The sequence below is a fragment of the Procambarus clarkii genome, chromosome 48, assembly GCF_040958095.1.
Source record: "Procambarus clarkii isolate CNS0578487 chromosome 48, FALCON_Pclarkii_2.0, whole genome shotgun sequence".
NCBI classification, from domain to species: Eukaryota; Metazoa; Arthropoda; class Malacostraca; order Decapoda; family Cambaridae; genus Procambarus; species Procambarus clarkii.
In genome coordinates, this window is record NC_091197.1 from 11975039 (window position 1) to 12001156 (window position 26118).

Here is a 26118-nt window from a genome sequence, read left to right on the forward strand (position 1 = left end):
AACGACTTGAGTAGGCTACCTCTCAACGACTTGAGTAGACTACCGCTCAACGACTTGAGTAGACTACCGCTCAACGACTTGAGTAGGCTACCTCTCAACGACTTGAGTAGGCTACCGCTCAACGACTTGAGTAAGCTACCGCTCAACGACTTGAGTAGACTACCTCTCAACGACTTGAGTAGACTACCTCTCAACGACTTGAGTAGACTACCTCTCAACGACTTGAGTAGACTACCTCTCAACGACTTGAGTAGGCTACCTCTCAACGACTTGAGTAGACTACCTCTCAACGACTTGAGTAGACTACCTTTCAACGAATTGAGTAGGCTACCTCTCAACGACTTGAGTAGACTACCTCTCAACGACTTGAGTAGGCTACCTCTCAACGACTTGAGTAGGCTACCTCTCAACGACTTGAGTAGACTACCTCTCAACGACTTGAGTAGGCTACCTCTCAACGACTTGAGTAGGCTACCTCTCAACGACTTGAGTAGGCTACTGCTCAACGACTTGAGTAGACTACCTCTCAACGACTTGAGTAGACTACCTCTCAACGACTTGAGTAGACTACCTCTCAACGACTTGAGTAGGCTACTGCTCAACGACTTGAGTAGGTTGTGCAGAAAAAGCAATCAAAACTATTGCTTATGTCGTGCTAAACTTTTCACCCAAGACGAGGAATCTACACGTTAGAAGCTCTGACAGTTTTGATATAAGCAGTAGTATTCTCGTAGTTGCTTGGAAAGCGACATTTTGCAGTCATATATATGTGACCTATATGATTTTGACACGTAGGCCTATGTAGAAGCATGTGAAACGTATTTTTGAAGTAATGCTCTTTTCAACATTGTCAATATTGATGATTTATTTTACTCTTTCCCTCTGTGCACATCCTTCTACTTGATGATGCTCAACTGTCATCTGCTCCTCCTTTTGCAACTGCCTGTAGTCGGAACCCCCTTGAAACATGTGGCTAATTCCTCTAAGTGGTGGGGGGTGGGCCTGCACTTCGGCTTACCCCACTTGTAGATTGAAAGGTAGGGTAGGCTTGTACTGCGGCCTGCCTCACACGTAGGTTGAGGTGGGGGTGCATCAGCACTTTGGCCTACCCCTACTCGTAGGCTGAGGAGAGGCTGGGAGGGCCTGCACTCATCCTACTTCACTCTGGCCAACTTCAACACGGCCCCCCCCATCTTACCTTCCGTGACCAGAGACTAAGTTCTCCACTTTCTCATCTTGACTGAACACAGAATCAAGTTACCACTGATTGTATATGCATTTAGATGTATAATATATTCTTTGTAAATTTAAGTCATATGGTGCACATTATTAAGGTACAAATTTGTTGAAAAGATTTCTATTATCTCAAGTGTCTTAAATAAATAATTATGATAAAGAATTAAAAAACATAAGAAATTGTATTCATGATTTCATTTTATATTGGACACGATGTAGGCAATTGTCATAGGTTAGCGGGTCATCTCATAAGACTTCGTTCTGAAGCAACTGTTCTGAACGCTATGTGTATACTTATGTTGTCTGTTTTAATTATTGATGTTTATAATAATAATACAAAAATTTAATATTTCCTTATCAGGTTCCACTTGACTAACTTTATACGTTATTGTTTCACTTGATTTATTTGAGCTTAAATTTACTCATTTCGTCTACTCTACTCATTCATGTCTAACTTGACTCCTTCATGCCTAAATACACTCATTCGTGTCTAACTTGATTGACTCGTGTCTAGCTCGACTAATTTGTGTCTAACTTGACCCATTTATGTCTAACTTTGCTCTTTCGTTTCTTATTTCAATCTTTTGTGTCTAAGTAGATTCATTTTCGTCTAATTTAATTAAGTTATGTTTAACTTATTTCATTTGTGTGTAACTTGATCCATTTGTGTCTAACGTGATTCATTTGTGCCTAACTTGACTCATTCGTGTTCAACTTGATTCATTTGTGTCTAACTTAATCCATTTGTGTCAAACTTTATGAATTTGTATCTAACTTGATTCACTTGTGACTGACTTGGTCCAATTTTGTCTAATTTGACTCATTTAAGTCTAACTTGATCCATTTCTATGTAACTATTCATCTGCGTCTAACTTCATTCATCTGTATCTAACTAAATTCATTTATATTTATCTTGATCCATTTGTGTCTAACTTGACACATTTGTGTTTAACTTGACACATATGTGTCTAACATGATTCATTTCTAACATTTAAAGATTTATGATGTTTATAAATAATGAATTTGATTGATCAGATGATTGTGTCTGAAGTTTGCATATATTTATAACATAATTAAACATATTGTTAAAGCTAATTTTTGTATTCGAAAGTTTACATGGAGAGTTAACATAATGAGCTCTTATCACACACTGTCACTCGGAGTTCCTGGCATGCACTGCCACTCACAGTGAGCTCCTGTCATGCCCTATCACTCACATTGAGCTCATGTAGTGCAATGTCACTCACAATGAGATCCTGTCATGCAAAGCCATTCGAACGGAGTTCCTGTTATGCACTGTCACTCACAATGAGCACCTGTCATGCACTCTCACTCGCAGTAAGTTTGGAGATTAAAATTGGCAATATTCATTAATTGTAATATTTTTATACACTATTTTCCGTCTCATTAAATTAACACTGATATATGCACTACACTCACCTACAGTGCACTACTCACCTACAGTGCACTACACTCACAGTGCACTATACTCACCTACAGTGCACTACACTCACCTACAGTGCACTACACTCACCTAGAGTGCACTACACTCACCTACAGTGCACTACACTCACAGTGCACTACACACTTACAGTGCACTACACTCACCTACAGTGCACTACACTCACCTACAGTGCACTACACTCACCTACAGTGCACTACACTCACCTACAGTGCACTACAATCACCTACAGTGCACTACACTCACCTACAGTGCACTACAATCACCTACAGTGCACTACACTCACCTACAGTGCACTACAATCACCTACAGTGCACTACACTCACCTACAGTGCACTACACTCACCTACAGTGCACTACAATCACCTACAGTGCACTACACTCACCTACAGTGCACTACAATCACCTACAGTGCACTACACTCACCTACAGTGCACTACACTCACCTACAGTGCACTACACTCACCTACAGTGCACTACACTCACCTACAGTGCACTACACTCACCTACAGTGCACTACACTCACCTACAGTGCACTACACTCACCTACAGTGCACTACACTCACCTACAGTGCACTACACTCACCTACAGTGCACTACACTCACCTACAGTGCACTACACTCACTCACAGTGCACTACACTCACCTACAGTGCACTACACTCACCTACAGTGCACTACAATCACCTACAGTGCACTACACTCACCTACAGTGCACTACAATCACCTACAGTGCACTACACTCACCTACAGTGCACTACACTCACCTACAGTGCACTACACTTACCTACAGTGCACTACACTCACCTACAGTGCACTACACTCACCTACAGTGCACTACACTCACCTACAGTGCACTACACTCACCTACAGTGCACTACCAATATATCCAGAAACGCAAGAACAAATACTGGCAACACAAGCTAACAAAAACATTTAGGAGCTTTACAAAAACATACAACTGTTGCAATGTGTTTATACTTATAACAAACTGTAAACATGTGTAATGTAATCTTGTGTGTTATTTGCAACACGTTTGTGCAACCTTTCTGTACGGAATTATAGAAGAATGTTATACAAGGTTTTCATGCTTCAGGCTATCGATATCCTATGCTAATTTCAAGTTCTCATGGTCAAGGCTTTATATTGCAAGTATAATTCTATTGGTTTCTCTAATTTTCCTTATCTCTGAATCATGTACTTTGCAATAATTTTATGCTATCACATTCTTTATCCTTGTGGTTGCTTATGTGCATTATATATAAATAAATAAATATATGTGTAATATATATATATATATATATATATATATATATATATATATATATATATATATATATATATATATATAATTTATATAATATATTTATATATATAATGTAATTCTTATATATATATATATATAATTTATATAATACATTTATATATATATAATATAATTCTTAAATATATATATAATATATATATTTATATATATAATCACAAAATCCAATGTGTATACCAATGTGTATAACGTAGATTATTTTTATAAAAATATTGACTAGAATGGTGATCCACTCTATAGATTTTGTACTATAATATCCTGTACTTTGTAACTATAAGAAAGCTAAATGCTTTCATGAATCATTGTGAAGATGAAGCTCTGAATGCTTCGTACATAGTCTCATTTTCGGTACAAAATTTGAGTTAGTGTTAGACTCTAGGAAACGTTTATTAGACGTTATATATATGTCTATAAAGGTATTTATATCGTATTAAAAATATCAAACAGCCACTATTATTAAAACATGGAATTTCAAAATGGTATTTTGTAATATTTCAAATTCATTTCACAATCTGTTTATGATCCTCGCGCCAAGGCGCGAAATTTGAATAAGCACTTGTTAGCGAGCGACTCCTATAATCTATAACAAATACTACAAACAAATGATTGTTGATGTTGAACTGTTGCTCATTTCTACAGCGCGTCTCCTACGCACATCCAGCAGTTACGTGCTGTAACGATTTACCATTTAATTGTTTTACAGTTGGGTATGTGCATGCGGTAAAGCTTACTTTACCAGCGTGGGGTACAGCTTACCAATCGCAGTGTAAAGCCTGCCTAACTTACAATGCCTGAACAAAACCACCATAAATTTTACCAGACCTTACTAAACAGATTCAAAACCAATGCATATATATATATATATATATATATATATATATATATATATATATATATATATATATATATATATATATATATATATATATATATGTATATATATATGTATATATATATATATATATATATATATATATATATATATATATATATGTATATATATATATATATATATATATATATATATATGTATATATATATATATATGTATATATATATATATATATATATATATATATATATATATATATATATATATATATATATATATATATATATATATATATATATATATGTGTGTGTATGCCATATAATAATTTAAGATAATGGATGTTTGAGTATGATCGGCTAACAGTTGAAATACTTGCTTTATCAACACATATTCTCATTTATGTATTGCTAAAACAGTAATTCTGGCTTAGCGCTTATGTTGATGATTTCTTAATTAATTCATGTAATACCATTATGTAAGTTTATACATTTTGTTAGTTTTAAAAGACAACATTTATTATATCAACATGTTAGAATTACGTTCACATAGCATTTGCTAACATTAATTCATGTAGTTCATTAATTAATTTAACATACATGAGAGCATTTGCTAACATACATGGGAAACATGCTAGTTTTACAATATAGAATTCATTATATGATATATAATGTTAGCTCTGCATTATACCAATTCAGAGACTACAGTACATAGTAACGTTGGTTAAATATACACTATAGCATAAGTTACCTATATATAATAGCATAAGTTACGTCTGTATGGTAGGATATTTTAGCTGCTCTCGAGTGTATACGCTAGGTGATCTAGAGAGCACTTGGCAGCTAAGTGCGATAACATTGACAGATTTTGGGATAACACTTGTTAGAATTTGTTGGTAGATTTATGAGCTTAGCGTGACCACCACACGTGATAACATTTATCAACTATATGATAACACCTCATTACTCCACGTGATACTCACGTAACAAATCCACGTGGCAACTACGTGACAGCTACACGCGAATACGTTCATTAGCTGTGCTCACCATATATCAGCTGTTATATAACGACCCTCCGTGATCCATATGTGTTAGCCGTGGCAGCTTCAAGTACAGACCAGTAGCCGAATTATCATGTCATTTACCAGGCATAACTCTTACGCAAATTATATCATGTGTGATGTAATTTATATCACTGGATATTAGGTGATTTTCAGACTTGACAGAAAAAGGCTTCATTCATGACAATTTCATACAAATTCTGGCTGGACTGAACAAGGGCAAAGTAAATTTAAAGTGTAAATTATATTTACATTTGGTGTATTCATCAGTGAATTGATTTGTCATTACAATTTAGTGACTTCCGACTCTCATTGACTCTTAAGTGCTCTATAGACTTCCCAATGATTACCTGACAAATTAATAGAGAAAGCAGTAAAAGGTTATAATGGAGTTTTGTGTACACTATTTATCACTTTTACGCCGTAATACGACGAGTCGTATCTGTGTCTTTAGGAGAGGAAGCAATCTCTGAAACGATGCATAACCATCAAAGCACATCAGTGAAGGAATATATATAAAGCCTATTGTAGCGACAAAGATCCTATTTATACCCACCAAAACTCTCCAACTTTTTCCCTAAAGAGGAAATATGCAAAGTCCTCCCTTTTTCGATTGATATGTCATTTGACACAAAAGAGTACAACTTATATGTATTTGGTAATTATCTATTTGATAAAGATCTTTTTACCTGGACCGAGCAACTGATGTTCCCAAAGCTTGCACAAAAAGTTTCGCGGCGCGCAATTTAAAATGCCGCGTTTGTCAGCGAGGCTGCATGGATTTGGGAAAACATTTATTAATTCATTAATTCATGAAATTATATATTTTGGTCATCTATTTAAAACATTATTTATCCCTTGTCTGTCGAAAGTGACTTTTGATGTTCATCAGTTTTTTGTTTCAAAATTTATCCTAATTCATCATGTTTTACTGAAATATGTTTGGTGTGTTAGACTCCTGTTGTTCATGTTGTTAAAACTCTTTATGCAACTTTTAACTATGTTATATTTCCCATTAATTTTTTCATGTATATGTATCATTGTTAATCGTAACTCGATTCTGTGTCTGACTGTATTTGATGTACAACAATAAACTAAATTTAATTAAATGTGGAACTAGTTTCTGGTCGATTCCCTCAGTGTCATTACTATCAACTTTTCCTCTTCCCGTGGAAGGTGTCTGCGAGCGAGGACCTCTGCTTCAGATTAATTATGGTTACTTGCTTCTTGTATAGCAGCACTAAAATGCCAATTCTTATGCTTTAGTATTAAATGAGATATTTATCGATTAAATTGATAGCAAAGTTTCGAAAATCCTCGAATGAGTAAAATGGAGGAACGAGAGACCTTCCCTTCATATTATCTGGTTTTCTTCAAGTATAATCGTATGGTACATTACCATCACTGCTCTACATATTGCCAGTGATATCACTGTCTTTGCTCCTAGTTTTTGGTTATTTACCCTAACCTTTAGTAGCTATTATATTGTCCTTGTCCTAACAATTGAGCATGGCAGCAGCCGGTACTGTGCCACTTCACAATGTAGCCCCGTCCTTCGTCCCCTTCCACAGGCCGACCCCAGCAGCATCGACCCGGCCAAGTTGTCCCCCAACCGGACTCGACGCTCCCACGACCGTTCCATGTCTGTGCAAAGCGACCACCTGGGATCCAACACCACTCTCTCCTCCTCCGCCTCCTCAGAAATGGAGTCCGGAAGGCACTCATCCGAAGGCCCCGTAGGGGGAGGAGGAGGAGGAGGATGCTCGCCGCTCAGCCATCTACGAGAGATGTAGTTGCCACTCAGCTACGAGGTTGACACCGTAGGTTTGTTTTTATACAACCTTCAGATATGGTTATTTGGTAGCCGTGCAAGACATTCAGTTGCATAAGACTATTGTTATTATTTGTATATACAAATGTGGAACAATCGGACATAGAGTGTTTGTAAAGAACACTCCAAGAGCACTCTCAAAACAAAATTTTGCGAGTGTTCTTTGAGTAGGGAAACCTGTAATCAATCCTCGTGGGGGTAAAGAGTTATTTTCTATGTGGGATATTTATGTGTATGCTGTGGGATATAGGATGTATTTTTTTGTGAAGGAAAATCTTTATGTATTTTTTTTGTTGGAGACGTAATATATAACTATAATTTATAAAGATCTGAATGCCTTATTTTTAGTAGACATTCAAGTATACATCGTCGACAAAAAAAAAAAAAAGTTTTGGTCAAATACCGACCTACTGTTACTGTATCATAGAGGTTACTGTACCAAGGCAAAGTATATGATCTTGCTAAAGAAAAATATTCAGGTTTGGATTGCACGTGTCCAGTTGAACAAATATTATTATGTGTTATTGGCAAAAAATAACAATGAAAATTGTTGGACAAACACGAAGATGTTTTTTATGTCGACTTTGAGATCATCTCTTTATATATATATTAATTTTCTGTTTGAAAACCTATTAAAAAGTAATAATACTTCGAAAACTTTTCTTTGTCTTTTGTTTGAGAGATGAAAGTGGGTAAGTCTATTGAGGTGGAGACGCACTTGTGTACAGAATAACTAGGGTGAGGGCCTACTGTGTTACTAATTAATAAGTACTAATTACCAATTATTAACAACTGTACTAATATTGTTGTATGCAAATAAATATTGGTTCAGCAAAGTAAGAACAAGTCAGTTCCAACGGGGAAAATGGAGTAACTATGCAGTTCTGAATCTGCCTAGTTTTATACCAATGTCAAAATATAATGATAGAAATTTTAGTTTCACATCGAAAAGAAGGAAATATTTGTTTGTATGACAGGTGTTGGCAGTTACGATGCGCCCAATGACACTCTATTTACTTGTAACAGAACTGGGCAGTGTTTGTGAGTGAGGGTTTTCTACAAATGCCTAATGTACGGTGCCATTCTGACATTGCTGACTTTTCAAATGACGGAGAATCAAATTTGAGGGATTATGCTGTAGGCTCTCTGCTTAATTTCCAAAATTTATTTACATTCGAAAGAGTTTGGTCGAAGCAGTCCATTATTTTATTCACACGTTCCAGTTAGTGAGGCTAGGCCTATATGTGTGCATCTTACACATTCTGGATAACGTGTGAAAACGTGTCACTGTCTAGTTGGTATGGAACTGCTCACGCTTCGCTTTACAAGTTATATCAATGAATGTTGTGGCGTTAAAATAGAAATTAAACTATTAACCTTGACAAATTTCCTTCGTGGGTAATACATCTATTAATTAATTAAACTTCTTAAAAGATTGAATAGTATAATTTCAATATGGCCATCAGTACCTTCATGTTTACATTATAGTTAGCCACTAAGGCTCCAAAATCCTTCTGTTGAATACGTTAAATAATGGTACACCGGACCACACTGAGTATAAAATTAATAGCGACATATCTGTTTCTAATATAATTTAATAGGAAGAAAACCTTCTTATACATAAAAATCATCGATTAAGAAGAATTTTTGGTACTTGTAGCATCATCACACCTAAGGAAATTTACGCAAGAAAATACTCTTAACTATGGTACTTTTGTATTAACCCTAATATTATATTTTTTATAAAAAAAAAATTAAAAGGACTGTTAACCTAAACTTCAGAATTTAATTATTATGAAATTCTACATAACCATGATAGAGAATGGAATCTTTTATAAACATAAGTTTTTGCCCGTTTTGCAAAGGATCAGATATAAGAAAATCAAATTATTTTTATACAAGCACATATAAAAGCTTCCTTATTGGACTTGAACACTCCAAGGACTGAAATCCATATGAACTTGCAGGCCATCATTACGAAAGCCTCAGAACTTGATATTTTGTCAACACCTGAACAAACCTATGAAAGAGGATTCAAACAAATTGAATCCAAGATGGACGAGATGACTGGGTTCGTTTCCTTCCACCTGATACATCTGTTCCACCTAGCAGCCAACAGGTATCTTGGAGTTAGTCGACTGTTGTGGGTTCCATCCTGGGTAAGGTCAAGAGTCGGGCTGGGTGGACGTCAATCTGTACAATAGGCTCTGTATTTCTTCGATAATGAGATACCGAATCTCGAAGAAATTTACGCGCTTGTTTGAAATCACTTTAATTGTATATTTATATTTTTTATTGGAGTTCGTCCCAATTATTTCCGAGAGCTGTATATGAAACTAGAGGGAATATCCGGCTGTTCCCGGGTCTCTCTTCCCTCTTCCAATCTTCCCCTCTCATCTCTCTTACCCTATCCCTCCTCTCTTGTTTCTATCTCAGAAAATGTAAAACTAAATTCAATTCATTTAGGGAATCAGCTAGCCACATTCCAATGATTTCGTGGTAGGATTGGTACTATGCTGCCCAACCCCTCTTAATAGGACCAATAGGACCGATCCTGACCAGCTTATGACAATCCCATACCCCAGACCTCTCACCTTGCAAAGTTGGGTGAGGCTAGCGCCAAGCAGCTAGCCTCCAACTTCGGACTGACAAAAATAGACATTTCATTTTATAGATATAGATGTTAACACAAATTGAGTGTAAAAAGATGTTAACGAGTAATTCGTCGTCTGACTTCCATTCAACTTTAAATGTGATACTAGGAACTAGAGCATTCAACCTCTCAAAGAATAGAGAGAAAGGTCTCCCAATTATCTTTCCAACATGTAAACATATCTACATATACACACACAGAAATCACAATAGCGTGATGCATCAAATGAAGGTCTTAAGGTAAGATTAAGGCAGCGTCTGGGATGCTCCCGGACGTAGGTTCGAATCCTCATCACGGCCCTTGTGGATTTGTTCATATCTACATATCTTTATCAGATCATGCTCCGAGTTTGATCTGGTAGAGAACACAATCATTTTCTACCTTTTACCTTGTGATTAAGTTTGTGAAGGCATCTGTACTGTCCACTGGTATTTTCTGAATGTCCCATGGCGTATGAATCTTAAATGCAGTTCTCCTCAGTTTCTTTCTTTAGTTTCTTCTTTCTCTATTCTTGTCTTCGTATCTAGTATACGCTTGGAAATGCTGCTATCACATATGTGTGAAAGTCTGTGTTTATACATAGATTACGTACATAAAATACGTATCATTTTTACCTACATAGATTCGTATGTTTGTGCCTAAATATTTTATATTTTTATAATATTTTCACGTTCATAATGTTACATATGTAGATTTGTATTTTTATGTACGTAGAAATATAGTTTTATGCAGGCTGTCATAAAACTATAAATAAAAGACACTACTTTCACTCAAGTAGGTTTACCCTTTAGGGTCTAACTAACCTTTAAAGTCTAGCAAACCCCGACGCCATCCTCAACCAGCAGCAGCGGGGGAAGCAGAACAGCTGGCATGCAGGTGGCTCCAGAATTTTTTCCCTTCACATAGTACTGAACGCCGGACCAGACTGTAAAACACTTTTTACACATAAATACTTCATGCGTGATTGCGCAAAGTTCGTGTATTTTTCTGCATTGAAGTCTCGTCTACTGCGTGGACGACATAAGTTATTCCATGTCTCGCTTGCCACCTGCTTCTAGACTTGCTCAAGGAGCTCCCAAAATACGTTCATTCACTGGCATGTGTAAAAAAAAAAAAACGTACCGGAGGATGGAGATAATGGTAGCAGTAGGTGTGAGGGGCCTTCAGTCTTCCTGAGACTGCGAGCCGGGGTTGAGGTAGGCAAATTACCGGATTGTTTCCATGTTGCAGAAAGTGGCTTCGCCTCAATGTTGCAACTGGCCACCCCCCCCCCCCCTTGATGTTGCTGGCAGGCTGTTTGACTTGTTACTTTGGAGAGTTTCTGTGTCAGCTGGTTACTGGACCGTGTGTTAGCTAGACAATGAGCCATGTGTCAGCTAGACAATAAACCATGTGTCAGCTAGACAATGAGTCATGTGTCAGCTAGACAATAAGCCATGTGTCAGCTAGACAATGAGCCATGTGTCAGCTAGACAATGAGCCATGTGTCAGCTAGACAATAAACCATGTGTCAGCTAGACAATGAGCCATGTGTCAGCTAGACAATAAACCATGTGTCAGCTAGACAATGAGTCATGTGTCAGCTAGACAATAAGCCATGTGTCAGCTAGACAATGAGCCATGTGTCAGCTAGACAATGAGCCATGTGTCAGCTAGACAATGAGGCATGTGTCAGTACTGATTTAACATTTTCTTTAAAGTTTAACATCTTTAACATTTTCAGAGTTCTGGCCTCCCAGACCTTGACCTTGTGGGGAAAATTTGAAATCTTCAATCTTATTAGAGAGATTTACAACTATTATAAGTTCTGAGTAAACAAAATCAGATGTGTTCGGAATCTTTACAATTTTCAATGGCACTGGACATTTGAAACGCATTGGATTTGCAGCCTAGTTTGGATTTAGTAGTCTGTTTCTCTTTTCCATCTGCTGCAAAAGGTTAGATTGCCATATAGGGCTGGAAAGACCATAAATATATTTTTGTCCTGATAACCCGAGTTACAACTTGTAAACAATAACTTTGTTGCACCTTATGCAAACACCATTAACAAATCAGTTTAGTGTTCACCTTGCGTACTGCAATATTCCTGAATTACTTCTTGCAATATCCGCATCCACACTATTATTGCTTTGTAATACCTCTGTTTCCCAAGTTTAATACCTTGCAATAATTCCTGCCTCATGCAAAAGACATAACACGTGCTATACAGTACTTTCATAAACTACTCCATTGTATTCTGTATTTTAGAATTTTACATAATACCTCATCAGTACAAATTGTAGCAAAGAATTTGTAATGAAGTCCAAGAACGCAATAGGGCCGTCGGAGGCGTCATCAGATAATGACAAGAACTAGAACTGAAATTGGGAAGATGACCGCAGCGCTGGACCAGGAAGTTACTGGCCTCCACGAGACTAGTAACTCGGATGCATTAAACAGCTTGGAAATGCTGCGATGGGGTAGTATTATTGTTAGAGCTCTTGTCTTTTTTAAATAAAACTTAAGCCAACATGATTACTGAAAGATGTACAGGTTTCGTCAGTGATCACTTAAATGCTTGATTAATTCTGGTCCCTGATGGGATATGAAATTGAGACAAATTGGCTGAGATTGAGATTGGCTGGGATATAAACAATGACTTGAGCTCTCTCGGGACCACACTAACAAACTCAACACTGCCAAAAGTCTCCCAACATAGCCATGTATTTCATACACATGATTCTGAAAGGCAGCCCTGCGGTACCAAGAGTGGTGGCAGCCCTGCTGTACCAAGAGTGGTGGCAGCCCTGCGGTACCAAGAGTGGTGGCAGCCCTGCGGTACCAAGAGTGGTGGCAGCCCTGCGGTACCAAGAGTGGTGGCAGCCCTGCGGTACCAAGAGTGGTGGCAGCCCTGCTGTACCAAGGGTGGTGGCAGCCCTGCTGTACCAAGAGTGGTGGCAGCCCTGCGGTACCAAGAGTGGTGGCAGCCCTGCGGTACCAAGAGTGGTGGCAGCCCTGCGGTACCAAGAGTGGTGGCAGCCCTGCGGTACCAAGAGTGGTGGCAGACTAGTACCAAGACATAGTGCGCCGCAACGCTTGAGTACAGAGTAACGGGGCTCCCGCCAATACTACCCTTTCATACTAAATTTCACAATGGCTTTAATAACACATAATACAAAAATAATAATTGAAACCCCCAAAACGCCTATTGGTCCATACGAAGTAGCTCCTATTGGTCTATACGAGAAATCTCTAATTGGCCCATACGAGGCAGTTCTTATTGGCCCATACGAGGCAGTTCTTATTGGCCCATACGAGGCAGTTCTTATTGGCCCATACGAGGCAGTTCTTATTGGCCCAATACGAGGCAGTTCTTATTGGCCCATACGAGGCAGTTCTTATTGGCCCAATACGAGGCAGTTCTTATTGGCCCATACGAGGCAGTTCTTATTGGCCCATATGAGTCAACTCCTTATGACCCACAAGAGTCAGCTCTTATTGGTCCATACGAGTCAGCTCCTATGTACATCAACCCAAACCTCTTCATATATATATATATATATATATGTCTAACCAATATTTTAAAAAATACAACAATCCCATGACTCTTATGTTACCCGTTAATTTGTTGAATAAATTAACAACCCTGTAACATTCGGTAATGCGTGACAGAACTTTTAAACACTTGCATATTGACGTGACGTTGCAGGAGTATAGTGACGATGGGCTGTGTGATCCTGTTCACAACGGCACTCTGCTGGGTGCTGGTCACCGTGTGGGTGGTGGAGTTATCAGGTGAGTTCCACACTATTGGTTTGTACATGACACTCGAGTTTTCAGATCAGTGATCATGGTCCCAGTGTGTGTGTGTGTGTGTGTGTGTGTGTGTGTGTGTGTGTGTGTGTGTGTGTGTGTGTGTGTGTGTGTGTGTGTGTGTGTGTGTGTGTGTGTGTGTTGTACCTAGTTGCACTCACCTAGTTGTGCTTGCGGGGGTTGAGCTCTGGCTCTTTGGTCCCGCTTCTCAACCGTCAATCAACAGGTGTACAGGTTCCTGAGCCTACTGGGCTCTATCATATCTACACTTGAAACTATGAATGGAGTCAGCCTCCACCACATCACTTCCTAATGCATTCCATTTGTGTGTGTGTGTGTGTGTGTGTGTGTGTGTGTGTGTGTGTGTGTGTGTGTGTGTGTGTGTGTGTGTGTGTGTGTGTGTGTGTGTCTGTGTGTGTGTCTGTGTCTGTGTGTGTGAACGTGAAAAACAAGATCAGGAACATAACGTAGGAATTATTTTTAGCTTCAGATAAAAGATTTGTCTAGGCAAGACTCACTATAATTGTTCAAGCTAATCTCGCACCTTAGTGCCACACACTAGCTACGTGTAACTGGGCTCTCCGTCAGACAGAAATAACAGATACAGGTTACCCGGCGATCATCAGTATACGATTGTTGATTGTTGCCGCCGAAGGCGGCTAGTTTATTGTGCACCCCATACTCATTCTGTGAGCGGTAGCGCAAAAGCATTACAGAGGGCACAAAAGGTCTTTATCAGACCTCATCTTATGACCTTACCAAAAGCCTCTATTTAGTTGGCATATATATATTCTGATTTTCAGTCAACTTAATAAGGTTATTATCAAGGAAGAGTGATTAGCCAGCATGACTATATAACACATGGAAGGGATAGGAGAGGCTCGAAGCTGGGATATGAGGACGAAGTGAAGGAATGGTGCCCACCCGCCTTGGATCATCGGGAATTGAACGTAGATTTGTAAGAAGTGAGGTCATCAGCGGTGGGGGACCGGTGCAAGTGGATAGTGGTGGTGGTGGGGGGTGGGGATAGAGTTTAAGTTTGTCACTTTTCCAAATTCACGAAGCAGTTACGCAAGTACTTACAAACGTGATCATCTTTCCTCAATCTTTGACGGCTTTGGTTACATTTATTAAACAGTTTACAAGTATGAAAACGTCCCAATCAACTGTTGTTATTGTTATAAACAGCCTCCTGGTGTTTCGGAGTTCATTAATTGTTTAATAATTATAAATAAAGCCGCCAAAGATTGAGAAAAGATGTACAGGTTCGTAAGTGCTTGCGTAACTGCTTCGTGAATCTAGCCCTATAGTAAACGCTCATTGTATATACACAGGATATACACACCACTCTGTGTAAGTGCCATCAAACTATGGCTCACAGTAGGTTATCAAACACCCTTGCATCTATTGACGTAATTCCCGACGAGCAATCTGTCCTTTTTACAAATTACGTCTGAATTTGACCGTTTGCCCGTATGGCCGAAAATTAACGTAATTTGAAAATGAAAACTAATTGAAAATAAATTTTAGATTTTTTTCCAAAACAGTACGTTAAAGGTCCTCTGGACGGTCAGGAGGGCAGGAAATTCTCCTAAAGTTTCAAAACGTCATGAAAACCGTTAATAGAAAGTTTCCTCTCCTAACCTAACCCAGTAAACCGGAGGACTCAAACAGAAAACGGGACAGTACGTCACTTTCGTGAGCCGATTTCATTTCAAATTACGTCCATTTTGGCCATAGTGCGCAAACGGGCGAAAAACGACCTTATTTTTAAGAGGACGGGTTGCGACGTTTGCATTTCTGCCTTTCTGATTCCTCGCATCCCATTTTCTCTGGTGTGCCGCTTGTGAGCGGTGATAAGCTGCTAGCGCTCCCGCCCACAGTTTTGTGGACGAAGATTTGATCTGAGTTTAACTGAGGGTCACCATCTCTAGTGACCTCGACGGGGACATGAAGCCGTGAGGGGTCACCATCTCTAGTGACCTCGACGAGGACAGGAAGCCGTGAGGGGTCAATATCTTCAGTCATTTAGACATCATTACAAGGGCGGCGGCTTGCCAAAGGTGCCTTATTGTTCCTGAAGAGTATTTCTAGCTGATTTTCTAAACTGAAGCAAAGTCTTGGTAATTACAGCTTCGGTGGGTATAGTTGAAGATTCCTTAAATAAGTCTTAATAATTTAGTGCTAACTAGATAAATTCTTTGATTTAAAGATAGGAGTATTTCATAATTTGTTGTGATTTCTGAGGTTGATTTTGTATATTATGAACCCCTATAGGTTTTCTGTGGGCAGGACAGAAACGGCTGAGAAATTTTTCCTTTCATCTGGTGCGCCTGTTCACCTAACAGTACCCGGGAACTACGCAATTGTTGTGGGTTGCCTCCTGGCAAGGTAAGTGGGGGGGGGGGGATATATGATGCATATAATTACTTCTCATAATTTCACTTTTCACTCAATACAGAAGCGGTTAATGGGGCTCCTGGATGGGGGGAGAGAGCGGCCCAGTCTGGGGACACCAGCCGGAACCCCATGACCTTCAGGTACTCTCAGGTCCTCCCACTACCCCATGACAGCACACCACTACCCCCATGACACGACCCCATTACCCCATGACAGGACCCCACTACCCCATGACAGGACCCCACTACCCCATGACAGGACCCCACTACCCCCATGACAGGACCCCATGACAGCACACCATCCCCCATATGACAGGACCCCACTACCCCCCATGACAGCACACCACTATCCCCATGACAATTATGTTCTCACATATATGTTATCACAGTGTGCCTTAGAGCAACAAAGTCATAAGTGCTCCCTGGTAACTAAATGAGATAAAATAAATTATAACACATACGCTGCTGGATGAGCCATTTAATGAATTGTTTACCACAGTGTGATATGGTAGAGTATATGGAAGTGTCGTGTATGGATCAGTGAGTGTCGTGTATGGATCAGTGAGTGTCGTGTATGGATCAGTGAGTGTCGTGTATGGATCAGTGAGTGTCGTGTATGGAACATGACTTGTGTGGCATGAAGGCAGCAGAAGTATCGGGGCTATTCATGCCCGTGCCACCTCCTGGGGTGGCGTAATCTTCATCACTCAGTACAAGAGCTGCCTGTGTGTGCAGGTTCCCTCGTGCCCCGCACCTGGTGGTGGCGGCGGAGCCCTGGCCGCCTCACGTCTACTTGACTACTAAGCCCGACGGAACATCAGAGGTTACTGGACCAATGGGGCAGCTCCTCGACGCGCTGGCCGCCTCGCTCAACTTTACGTAAGTCTCCCCCCTTTTGCATCTTCTTTTTCCTACTGTTTAACATATGTATAATTTTACATCAATTGAAATATTAAAAGCACAGTGATATGGACTAATGAACAACTTGTCCTCATTGTATTCTATTTTGACGTTTAAATCCCCCATGGCCACACATTGATGGATTAAAAATCATAGCAGTTTACTTGTGTTGGGGTACACTGTGATGCAGAATACCTGTGTTGCAGGTACAGTGTGGTGCAGGGCGATGGCTACTGGGGTGCCCCGGATGAGAACGGGTCATGGAACGGCATGATAGGAACGGTACTGAGGAAGGTAAGCAAGATCACTTTCTACTGAACGAACGTCTCATTCACATCCGCCAAAATCGCGAGCATAAAATGTCGTATTTGCGCGGGTCTTACTATTTTGTTCCCCGTAGGAGGCTGACCTGGGGCTGGGACCTTTTGGCATGTCCTACACCAGGAGTCAGGTGGTGGACTTCACCATCCCGGTGTTCCTGGAGATGCTGCACGTCTTAGTGACCAGGCCTCTTCCTGTGCCGGACCCGTGGGGATTCCTGGCGCCCTTCAAGTAAGCACTGTAGCTTGCACACTCCTTCATTCATACTCCACCTGCCATACTCCAATAAGAAATTGTAATTTCTACTGAGAAAAGTATATATATATATATATATATATATATATATATATATATATATATATATATATATATATATATATATATATCACTCAAAAAAGAAGGAGTCCAGACCCAGGGAACGTGGGTGGAACCAGAGCCATGGAAGATGTTAGTAGGGACCAAGGAAGACTTAAGACCCAATTGCTGCCCCTTTTACAGAAGGCGATTGTTACAGAGAAGGTCCTCCGGCAGGTGGTACGTGTGGGTGGGGCTGGTGGCGGCGGTGGTGGCCGTGGTGGTGGTCAGCGCCAGCAGCGTGCGGCTACTGGGCTTCGGTGGACCTGTGTCTGCTGGGGAACACACCTGGGCTTTCTACAGCATGTTCTTCACGCAGCGTAAGTCGAGTGTCGCCATCTTTGTCGTGGGGTGGTGGCCCCACTCCAGCACTCTGGCCGTCGCTCTTGGGCGTGTTTCAACACCGCTTCTTCCTCTCAAATGTATTTTGTTGCAGTAGTTTACTTGCAACAATATAATCAGTGAGAAGATCAGTAGGAGCCATGAGAAGGATTCGAACCTATGCTCTTGGTACTCTCAAATACTCTGGGTACTCCTAAATACTCTGGGTACTCCTAAATACTCTGGGTACTCTCAAATACTCTGGGTACTCCAAAATACTCTGGGTACTCTCAAATACTCTGGGTACTCCCAAATATTCTGGATACTCCCAAATACTCTGGGTATTCCCAAATATTCTGGATACTCCCAAATACTCTGGGTACTCTCAAATACTCTGGGTACTCCCAAATATTCTGGATACTCCCAAATACTCTGGGTATTCCCAAATATTCTGGATACTCCCAAATACTCTGGGTATTCCCAAATATTCTGGATACTCCCAAATACTCTGGGTACTCCCAAATACTCTGGGTACTCCCAAATACTCTGGGTACGCCCAAATACTCTGGGTACCCCCAAATACTCTGGGTACGCCCAAATACTCTGGGTACGCCCAAATACTCTGGGTACGCCCAAATACTCTGGGTACTCCCAAATACTCTGGGTACTCCCAAATACTCTGGGTACTCCCAAATACTCTGGGTACTCCCAAATACTCTCAAGCGCGAGATTTTGTCCCACTGATACAGCACGTTAATGTGATTTATTTGTGCAATATATTCAGTAATAGCTGAAATACAGCTATGGAAGAATGTCATAATTGTGGGCATATAATATATACAATTTTTAATCCTCTTGTAGTGACAAATTCTTTAGGCAGTTACTAACTTGTCTAGCTACAAATAATTACAAGAAAGTTGACAACTTGAAGTTAGTGTAATTTTATATATTAAAGCAACTAGAGTGAGACCAGGATGACAAAAGTCGATCAATTTGCAACACGCATACACTAATTTTTACAGCATACTTAGAGTAACTTCCGACAGACTAACTTGCAACGCTTGAATGACAAAACCAGTCAATCGACAATCGACTTGAGAATGGTCCAGGACGGACCGAAACGTCGTCGTCCCTTCAACTTTTAATGTGTGGTCTGGTCAACACAAAACCAGTAGCACATCACTGTACCCCCAGACCCGGTCTCCCATCAGGTGTCAACAGTGTTTCAGTGTTACAACACCTGTTACAACACCTGTTACAACACCTGCTTAACTCTCTCTGCTAACATGTGTTGCAGCTGTGTCTTGGCTCCCCACCGTCGCCTCCCTCAGGTTCCTCTTCACCATATGGCTCTTCGTCGTCCTGGTAGTCAGCCGCAGCTACAGGTGAGAATGACAGGTGTGGTGAGAATGACAGGTGTGGTGAGAATGACAGGTGTGGTGAGAATGACAGGTGTGGTGAGAATGACAGGTGTGTAGACAGGTTGGTGTGATGAGAACGGCTGTGTGACTGACTGCAAGCAGGTGTTCAAGGACACAGCCCCTTCCCCCCCCCCCTGAACTTAAGTGTTCAACATTGCTTTTTACTCTCAAAAGATGTACTTGAATGTGATCACGAATTTCAGCTACAATGAGCACGAGGTTAAGATAATCAAGTTATTGTCACTATAGTAACAAAGTTATGATTAATATGCAGACTCTGATAAACTAATTGATTCTCAATTTTTGATCATAGCAATCTTCAATTTGTTACCGTTCACTGTACATTGTATATGTGTTTGTGAATATAAGTTTTTCACTGTCGTTAATTATGGATTACTCAAACGTCCTTAATTAAGGATTACTCTAAGTACTCTCTGAGGTGTACTAGCGAGCCACTGCTTGTACTAACGTTGCACTCACGGTGAGAGTTTCAATGATTATTTTATAGTACTTTCTCCACGCTCTCTTAATTACGGAAGAAAACTCTCCGTAAACATCTTAACCCTGAAGCAACCTGAAAGGGAGCCGGTCAGCCTAGCGGACAGCACGCTGGACTTGTGATCCTGTGGTCCCGGGTTCGATCCCGGGCGCCGGCGAGAAACAATGGGCAGTTTCTTTCACCCTATGCCCCTGTTACCTAGCAGTAAAATAGGTACCTGGGTGTTAGTCAGTTGTCACGGGCTGCTTCCTGGGGTTAGAGGCCTGGTCGAGGAGGATCGAAATCCCGAAATCATCTCAAGATAACCTCAAGATAACCTGATCTTGACCTAAAATACAGCCTGATCTCTTCCTTGGCACTTTGTCAACACACCGCACGATGCACAGCGGAGCCTTGACGTCCCTGCTGGCTGTGAAGACGTTAACGGTGAAGTACGACTCTCTGAGGGACGTTCTGGACGACCCGAGCCTCACTCTCCTCATGGAGGGCTCCACAGCCCTCACTGAACACCTCAAGGTACCTCCACATGTATACACAACTTCCACTTGGCATCAGTAGCAACAGAATTGACCCCCACATCTTAGACCCACCGCCTGGAGTAGTGAGTTAAGCTACACACACTCAGATTGACCGCCACATCTTAGACCCACCGCCTGGAGTAGTGAGTTAAGCTACACACACTCACAAACCTCTTTGAAAAAAAAAATCAATGTTTTTTACGATTTTTGTTCCTGTTGCTGCAAAGTTCTCAGCGTATTTAAAATGTTTTTACATAGTTTTGTGTTTTCTGGCCGAGAAGGGGTGGGAGGGGGGGAGGGGGGGGGGGGTTATCTTACCCTGTAAGGTAATTGACTCATAGTCCTCACCCGTGGGGTAATTGGATCATTATACGCCCTTCTCTGTGCGATAATAGCTCCAAATTTTCCTTCTGAGATAATTACCCATCATTCCCTCTCTCAGTGTGATAATAAAAGATTATTAGCCCTGATATACTACCGTTTATTAATCTCTATCATAAACACAAAAGTTCATCTTATATATATATATATATATATATATATATATATATATATATATTTATATATATATATATATATATATATATATATATTTATATATATATATATATATATATATATATATATATATATATATATATATATATATATCTCAAGACACTTCAAATAATACCATTACAAGTCAAAAAGGGATATGTGGACTTTATTTTAATTAAAAGCATCAAAACCTGACCTACCCGAGGCAATACTTATTAGTACCTAATATCGGCAATACTAAAGGGATTGTTGACCAAACCAAACACTATAGAATGAAGACACAACGACGTTTTGGTCCGTCCTGGACCCTAATTAAGTCGATAATGCACCAGGGGATTGTAATTTCTCTAAAGCATCGCAATTTCTACGCCGGGATCGTTTGCGTTAAAACTACACAGCGTACAGTAAGATGATGGATTGCACCAGGGGAAAGGTTCATCATGCTTTACACAACCACTTGCGGAACCTGTACATCTTTCTTGAATCATAACGGCTCTGTTTATATTAAGTAAGCACTTCATGAGCTTCCAAGTTTCGAAGTTCCTTAAACTGTTTAGGAAATATAAACCAGAGCCTCCATGATTAAGGAATGATGTACAGGTTTCGTAAGAGCTTGACGAGCCCAGGGGCCCATATCGCTAGTTATTCAAAATCGTGGCGTGTTGCAGACGGCGAGGGAGGGGGTGTACGGGGAGCTGGCCCGGGCGGCCCGCCGGAGGGCCAACTTCGTCAAGGCCAGCGAGATGTACCAGGCGGCCTACTCCCTCCTGCCCGACGGCCGCCACGCCATGTTGGTGGAGAATGTCGTCTGCAGGAAGATCTTCTCCGACTTCTTCAGTGCTACAGGTCAGACTGAAGGCAAGGTGGAGAGATGGGTGAGAGAGAGAGAGAGAGAGAGAGAGAGAGAGAGAGAGAGAGAGAGAGAGAGAGAGAGAGACAGAGAGAAGAGAGAGAGAGAGAGAGAGAGAGAGAGAGAGAGAAGAGAGAGAGAAGAGAGAGAGAGAGAAGAGAGAGAGAGAGAGAGAGAGAGAGAGAGAGAGAGAGAGAGAGAGAGAGAGAGAGAGAGAGAGAGAGAGAGAGAGAGACAGACAGACAGACAGACAGAGACAGAGACAGAGACAGACAGACAGACAGAGAAATCACCGTTTATAGGAGGGGTAGAAATAGCCTAAGCTACTCTACCCCTTTGAGATGTATTTTATTGTGTCAATAAACGTACTTGAACTTGAGATCAATGTTATTCAAAACACATTTATACTATATACAAATGTATTCATCTAAATGACAATGACACAGCTTCTGATGACTCAGGTCGCTGCAACTTCTACATGTCAACTGGCAACTTCTGGCGACTCATCTACGCCATGGTGGTACAACGTGGCAGCCCTCTACGCCAACTTTTGAATTCCAGGTAAGACACTGCACGAAACCTGTCCATCTTTTCTCAAACATGGCGGCTTTGTTTACATTTATTAAATAGTTTATGAACTCTGAAGCACTTCAAGGTTTTTATAACAATAATAATCTTGGGTTGTGAAATTTTGGAGCGTGATGTATCAAATGAACAAATCCACAAGGGCATCTCATCCAATCAGTCGATTAAGGCAGCGTCTGGGATGCTATCGGCCGCAGGTTCGAATCCTCGTCACGGCCCTTGTGGATTTGTTTATATATATATATATGTATATATGACACAAAGGGTGCATGAAAGCGCGAGCCATTATTCACTAAGGGAAGAGGAGTACCACCTCTGGCCGGAAGACCCTTAGCCTCGGAGAAAAGCACACACAACACATAGGGGATTTGTTTAGGTCCCCACCGATGCGGTTTCCATGATCTTCTGTCCTACTCCCCCCCCCCTTTCCTTTTATGTTTTTGCTGTGCTTTAAATGTTAATTTAATTTTGGTTATATATATTATTACATTGCATATATAACCATTTTGCCATAAAGACCAGGAGGCCTGGTCGACGACCGGGCCGCGGGGACGCTAAGCCCCGGAAGCACCTCAAGGTAACCTCAAGGTAAGAGGGTAACATTGAGCTTACAACGTGCAAGAGGTGGGACTATATTGGAATAACAAAGCCTAGTTTACCATTAGGCTTGTAAGACTGCCATAATTAATTGTACTAACTGTTCTCGCCTAATTGTGCTTCCGGGGGTTGAGTTTCGGCTCTTTGTTCCCGCCTCTCAGCTGTCAATCGATGGTAGTACAGACTACTGAGCCTATTGTGTGTTTGTGTGCTCATTTGGATGTACTCACCAAGATATACTTGGTGAGTACATCCAGAGGAGCTCCACACATCAAGATGAGATGTGGCTTAAGAACTGGAGCTCGATGTACTCATATATCGTATATCATATATCACATCATATATCATATGATATCATATATCATGATATCATATATCATGATATCATATATCATGATATCATATATCATAGCCATATGATATATCATATCATATGGCTAGATATGATAGCTATCTACCCATATGATAGCTAGACCTTTCTAGCAATCATATGGCTGGCGCGAGGGCTCACTTCTAACACTGAAGTTATCATATTTGACTTTTGAAGCTGTGTATGGATGCTGCTTCAACATCTTTCTGTAACCGAGTCCATCTATTAACAACCAGTAGGTGTAATAATCTTAAGTGCCGTTAACTGTAACTTAATCCTTGCAGGATTGAGGCGCTGGGGGCGTTTGGTATCTACGAACGATGGACGAGGGATCAGATGCCCAATGTGACCCACTGCCTCAAGATGCCCAAAAAACTCCAGTTTCAGGAACCTTACTCCATGTCTGACCTCTGGGTGAGCGAGACACCACTTGACTGACTGACTGACTGACTGACTGACTGACTGACTGACACTGACTGACACTGACTGACACTGACTGACTGACTGACTGACTGACTGACTGACACTGACTGACTGACTGACTGACTGACTGACTGACTGACTGACTGACTGACTGACTGACACTGGCTGACACTGGCTGACACTGACTGACACTGACTGACTGACTGACTGAGCTCTCGGGAACCCCTTCGTGACTGGATTTCCCTCATTGGCTTCTCAAGTCATGATCTAAGATCAGTTTGGTATCATCTGAAGTTAAACTATAAATATGAGTTTATTACAAGACTTATGACTTTGTGGGTAGATGTGAGTAACTTCGTAACGACGCAACTGTTCGTAACTTAGTGTCGAATATAACTTGCCTAACTTAAGTCTGAAGTGAACGTATATGAAGTTAAGTGTCTCCTTAGAAGTTGGCAACTTACTGTTTGGGTTTTGGCTTGGCGGGAAGAACGTTGTCTACTAGGTATATTGAAGCTCGTTTGCAACGGCCGTTGCAAACGAGCCTGCGTAGTAATGTCGACAATGCGTAGCGATGTCGACAAGATGTCGTGTCGATGCCTGCGTAGCGCAACGACAAAATGACCTGAAGTCTGGGTAGACACCATCACCATCGACCTCACCTCTGGGTAGATACCATCTACCAGACATGTAAGCCGATAACTTAACCATCACACTCCAACAATCCAAGTCATTATAACGCCTTAAGGTGGTTTTCTCCACATGTATATGTCTCAAGTTTCACTTTGAATAGGTTCTAGCACCAACCGAAACATCGCGTCACGGGTCCAGGACTTCACCACAGATGGGTGTGGTATTTTGGGGTCGTCCTATATCACCGATATGAGCTAAAACCACGACACTCAAATGTAACGATCATCTTATCTGAAAGTTAAATTATAAATCCGCCTTATCGGCCTTAAACTCGGCCTTATCCGCCGAGAAATACCATATGCAATTTTGTGAGTGTTTTAATTATTCTCGGTGTTTCTCCCACAGGCCGTGTTTCTGTTACTGGGTGCTGGAGGTGTTCTCGCTACCACCACCGCCTGCTGTGAGCTGGGAATGAGGCACTGAGCTGAGCAATGAGAGAATGAGATGTCCTTGTCTTCACTCATTTTCTCTAACTCATCCCTCTCTAGCGCTCCCTCGCCTACCTACTAGAGCTGCATCTACGACTCACTATAGCTTAAGGCTGCCTCCCCCAACCCATGTGCCTCCTAATTAATGAGCAAATAACCGCGTAACCAATCAGCGCCAAGGCAACATCCTTGCAAATAACCTTACCTTAAATATGATGATTGATATATATAACCTCAGATTAAACAGCTAATTAAAAAAAAATGTTTTATTTCTCTCCATCATACTAGTACATTAAACAGCCTCGCATCTTGCGCTGTCAGCGTTCTATCCCCGACGGCTAAAACGGTTGGGCACCCTTCCTCGAATCTCTTCCAAATGCTCCATAATCATAATAACTATTCGCTGTCTCCTCATAAATTCCTTTTCTCTCATTCATTATGTAAACGGGGAACATAGACCAAAATGTCAGACATGAGAATAGGCTTCAGTCCTATCAGTTAGTCATACATCATTTACTGGCTCATAATAATATATTATACTGCAAATAATTCTTTTTCTGCAGTATTTTAATATTATTAGAAACTAAATGAAATGTTCAATTTCTAAGATATATCTTGCTGGACTGAAGTCATATCTACTAGAGTATCAACAATTGATTCTTTAACAGTCTTGAAGCTAAACAAAATTAGGTCTTTTAATTTAATTAATTAAATTA

The 26118-nt window shown here is 40.6% G+C and overlaps 2 protein-coding genes across 4 annotated transcripts in view; both read left to right on the forward strand.

The window, feature by feature from the left end:
• The window catches only part of gprs (speckle type BTB/POZ protein), a 30435-nt gene extending 22046 nt beyond the window's left edge, over positions 1–8389 (forward strand). For 2 of the 3 annotated variants that reach the window (XM_045752918.2, XM_045752919.2), the window contains one exon: positions 7482–8389. In XM_045752918.2, coding sequence (XP_045608874.1) covers positions 7482–7703 — 222 coding nt within the window. In that variant the 3' untranslated portion in view covers positions 7704–8389. Of the gene's footprint in view, positions 1–949; positions 3063–7481 lie in introns of those variants that run through there. The other variant, XM_045752920.2, reaches the window with a different exon arrangement.
• A 3185-nt stretch (positions 8390–11574) lies between these two features.
• Positions 11575–26112, forward strand: LOC123764786 (probable glutamate receptor). The gene is made up of 13 exons (XM_069302622.1): positions 11575–11590; positions 14083–14168; positions 16648–16726; positions 17321–17464; positions 17692–17779; positions 17886–18037; positions 18338–18480; positions 19779–19866; positions 20788–20917; positions 22125–22302; positions 22768–22867; positions 24143–24272; positions 25320–26112. The coding sequence occupies exons 2-13, from the start codon at positions 14096–14098 to the stop codon at positions 25395–25397; spliced, it is 1383 nt and encodes a 460-aa protein (XP_069158723.1). The 5' UTR covers positions 11575–11590; positions 14083–14095; the 3' UTR covers positions 25398–26112.
• Positions 26113–26118: the final 6 nt, after the last annotated feature.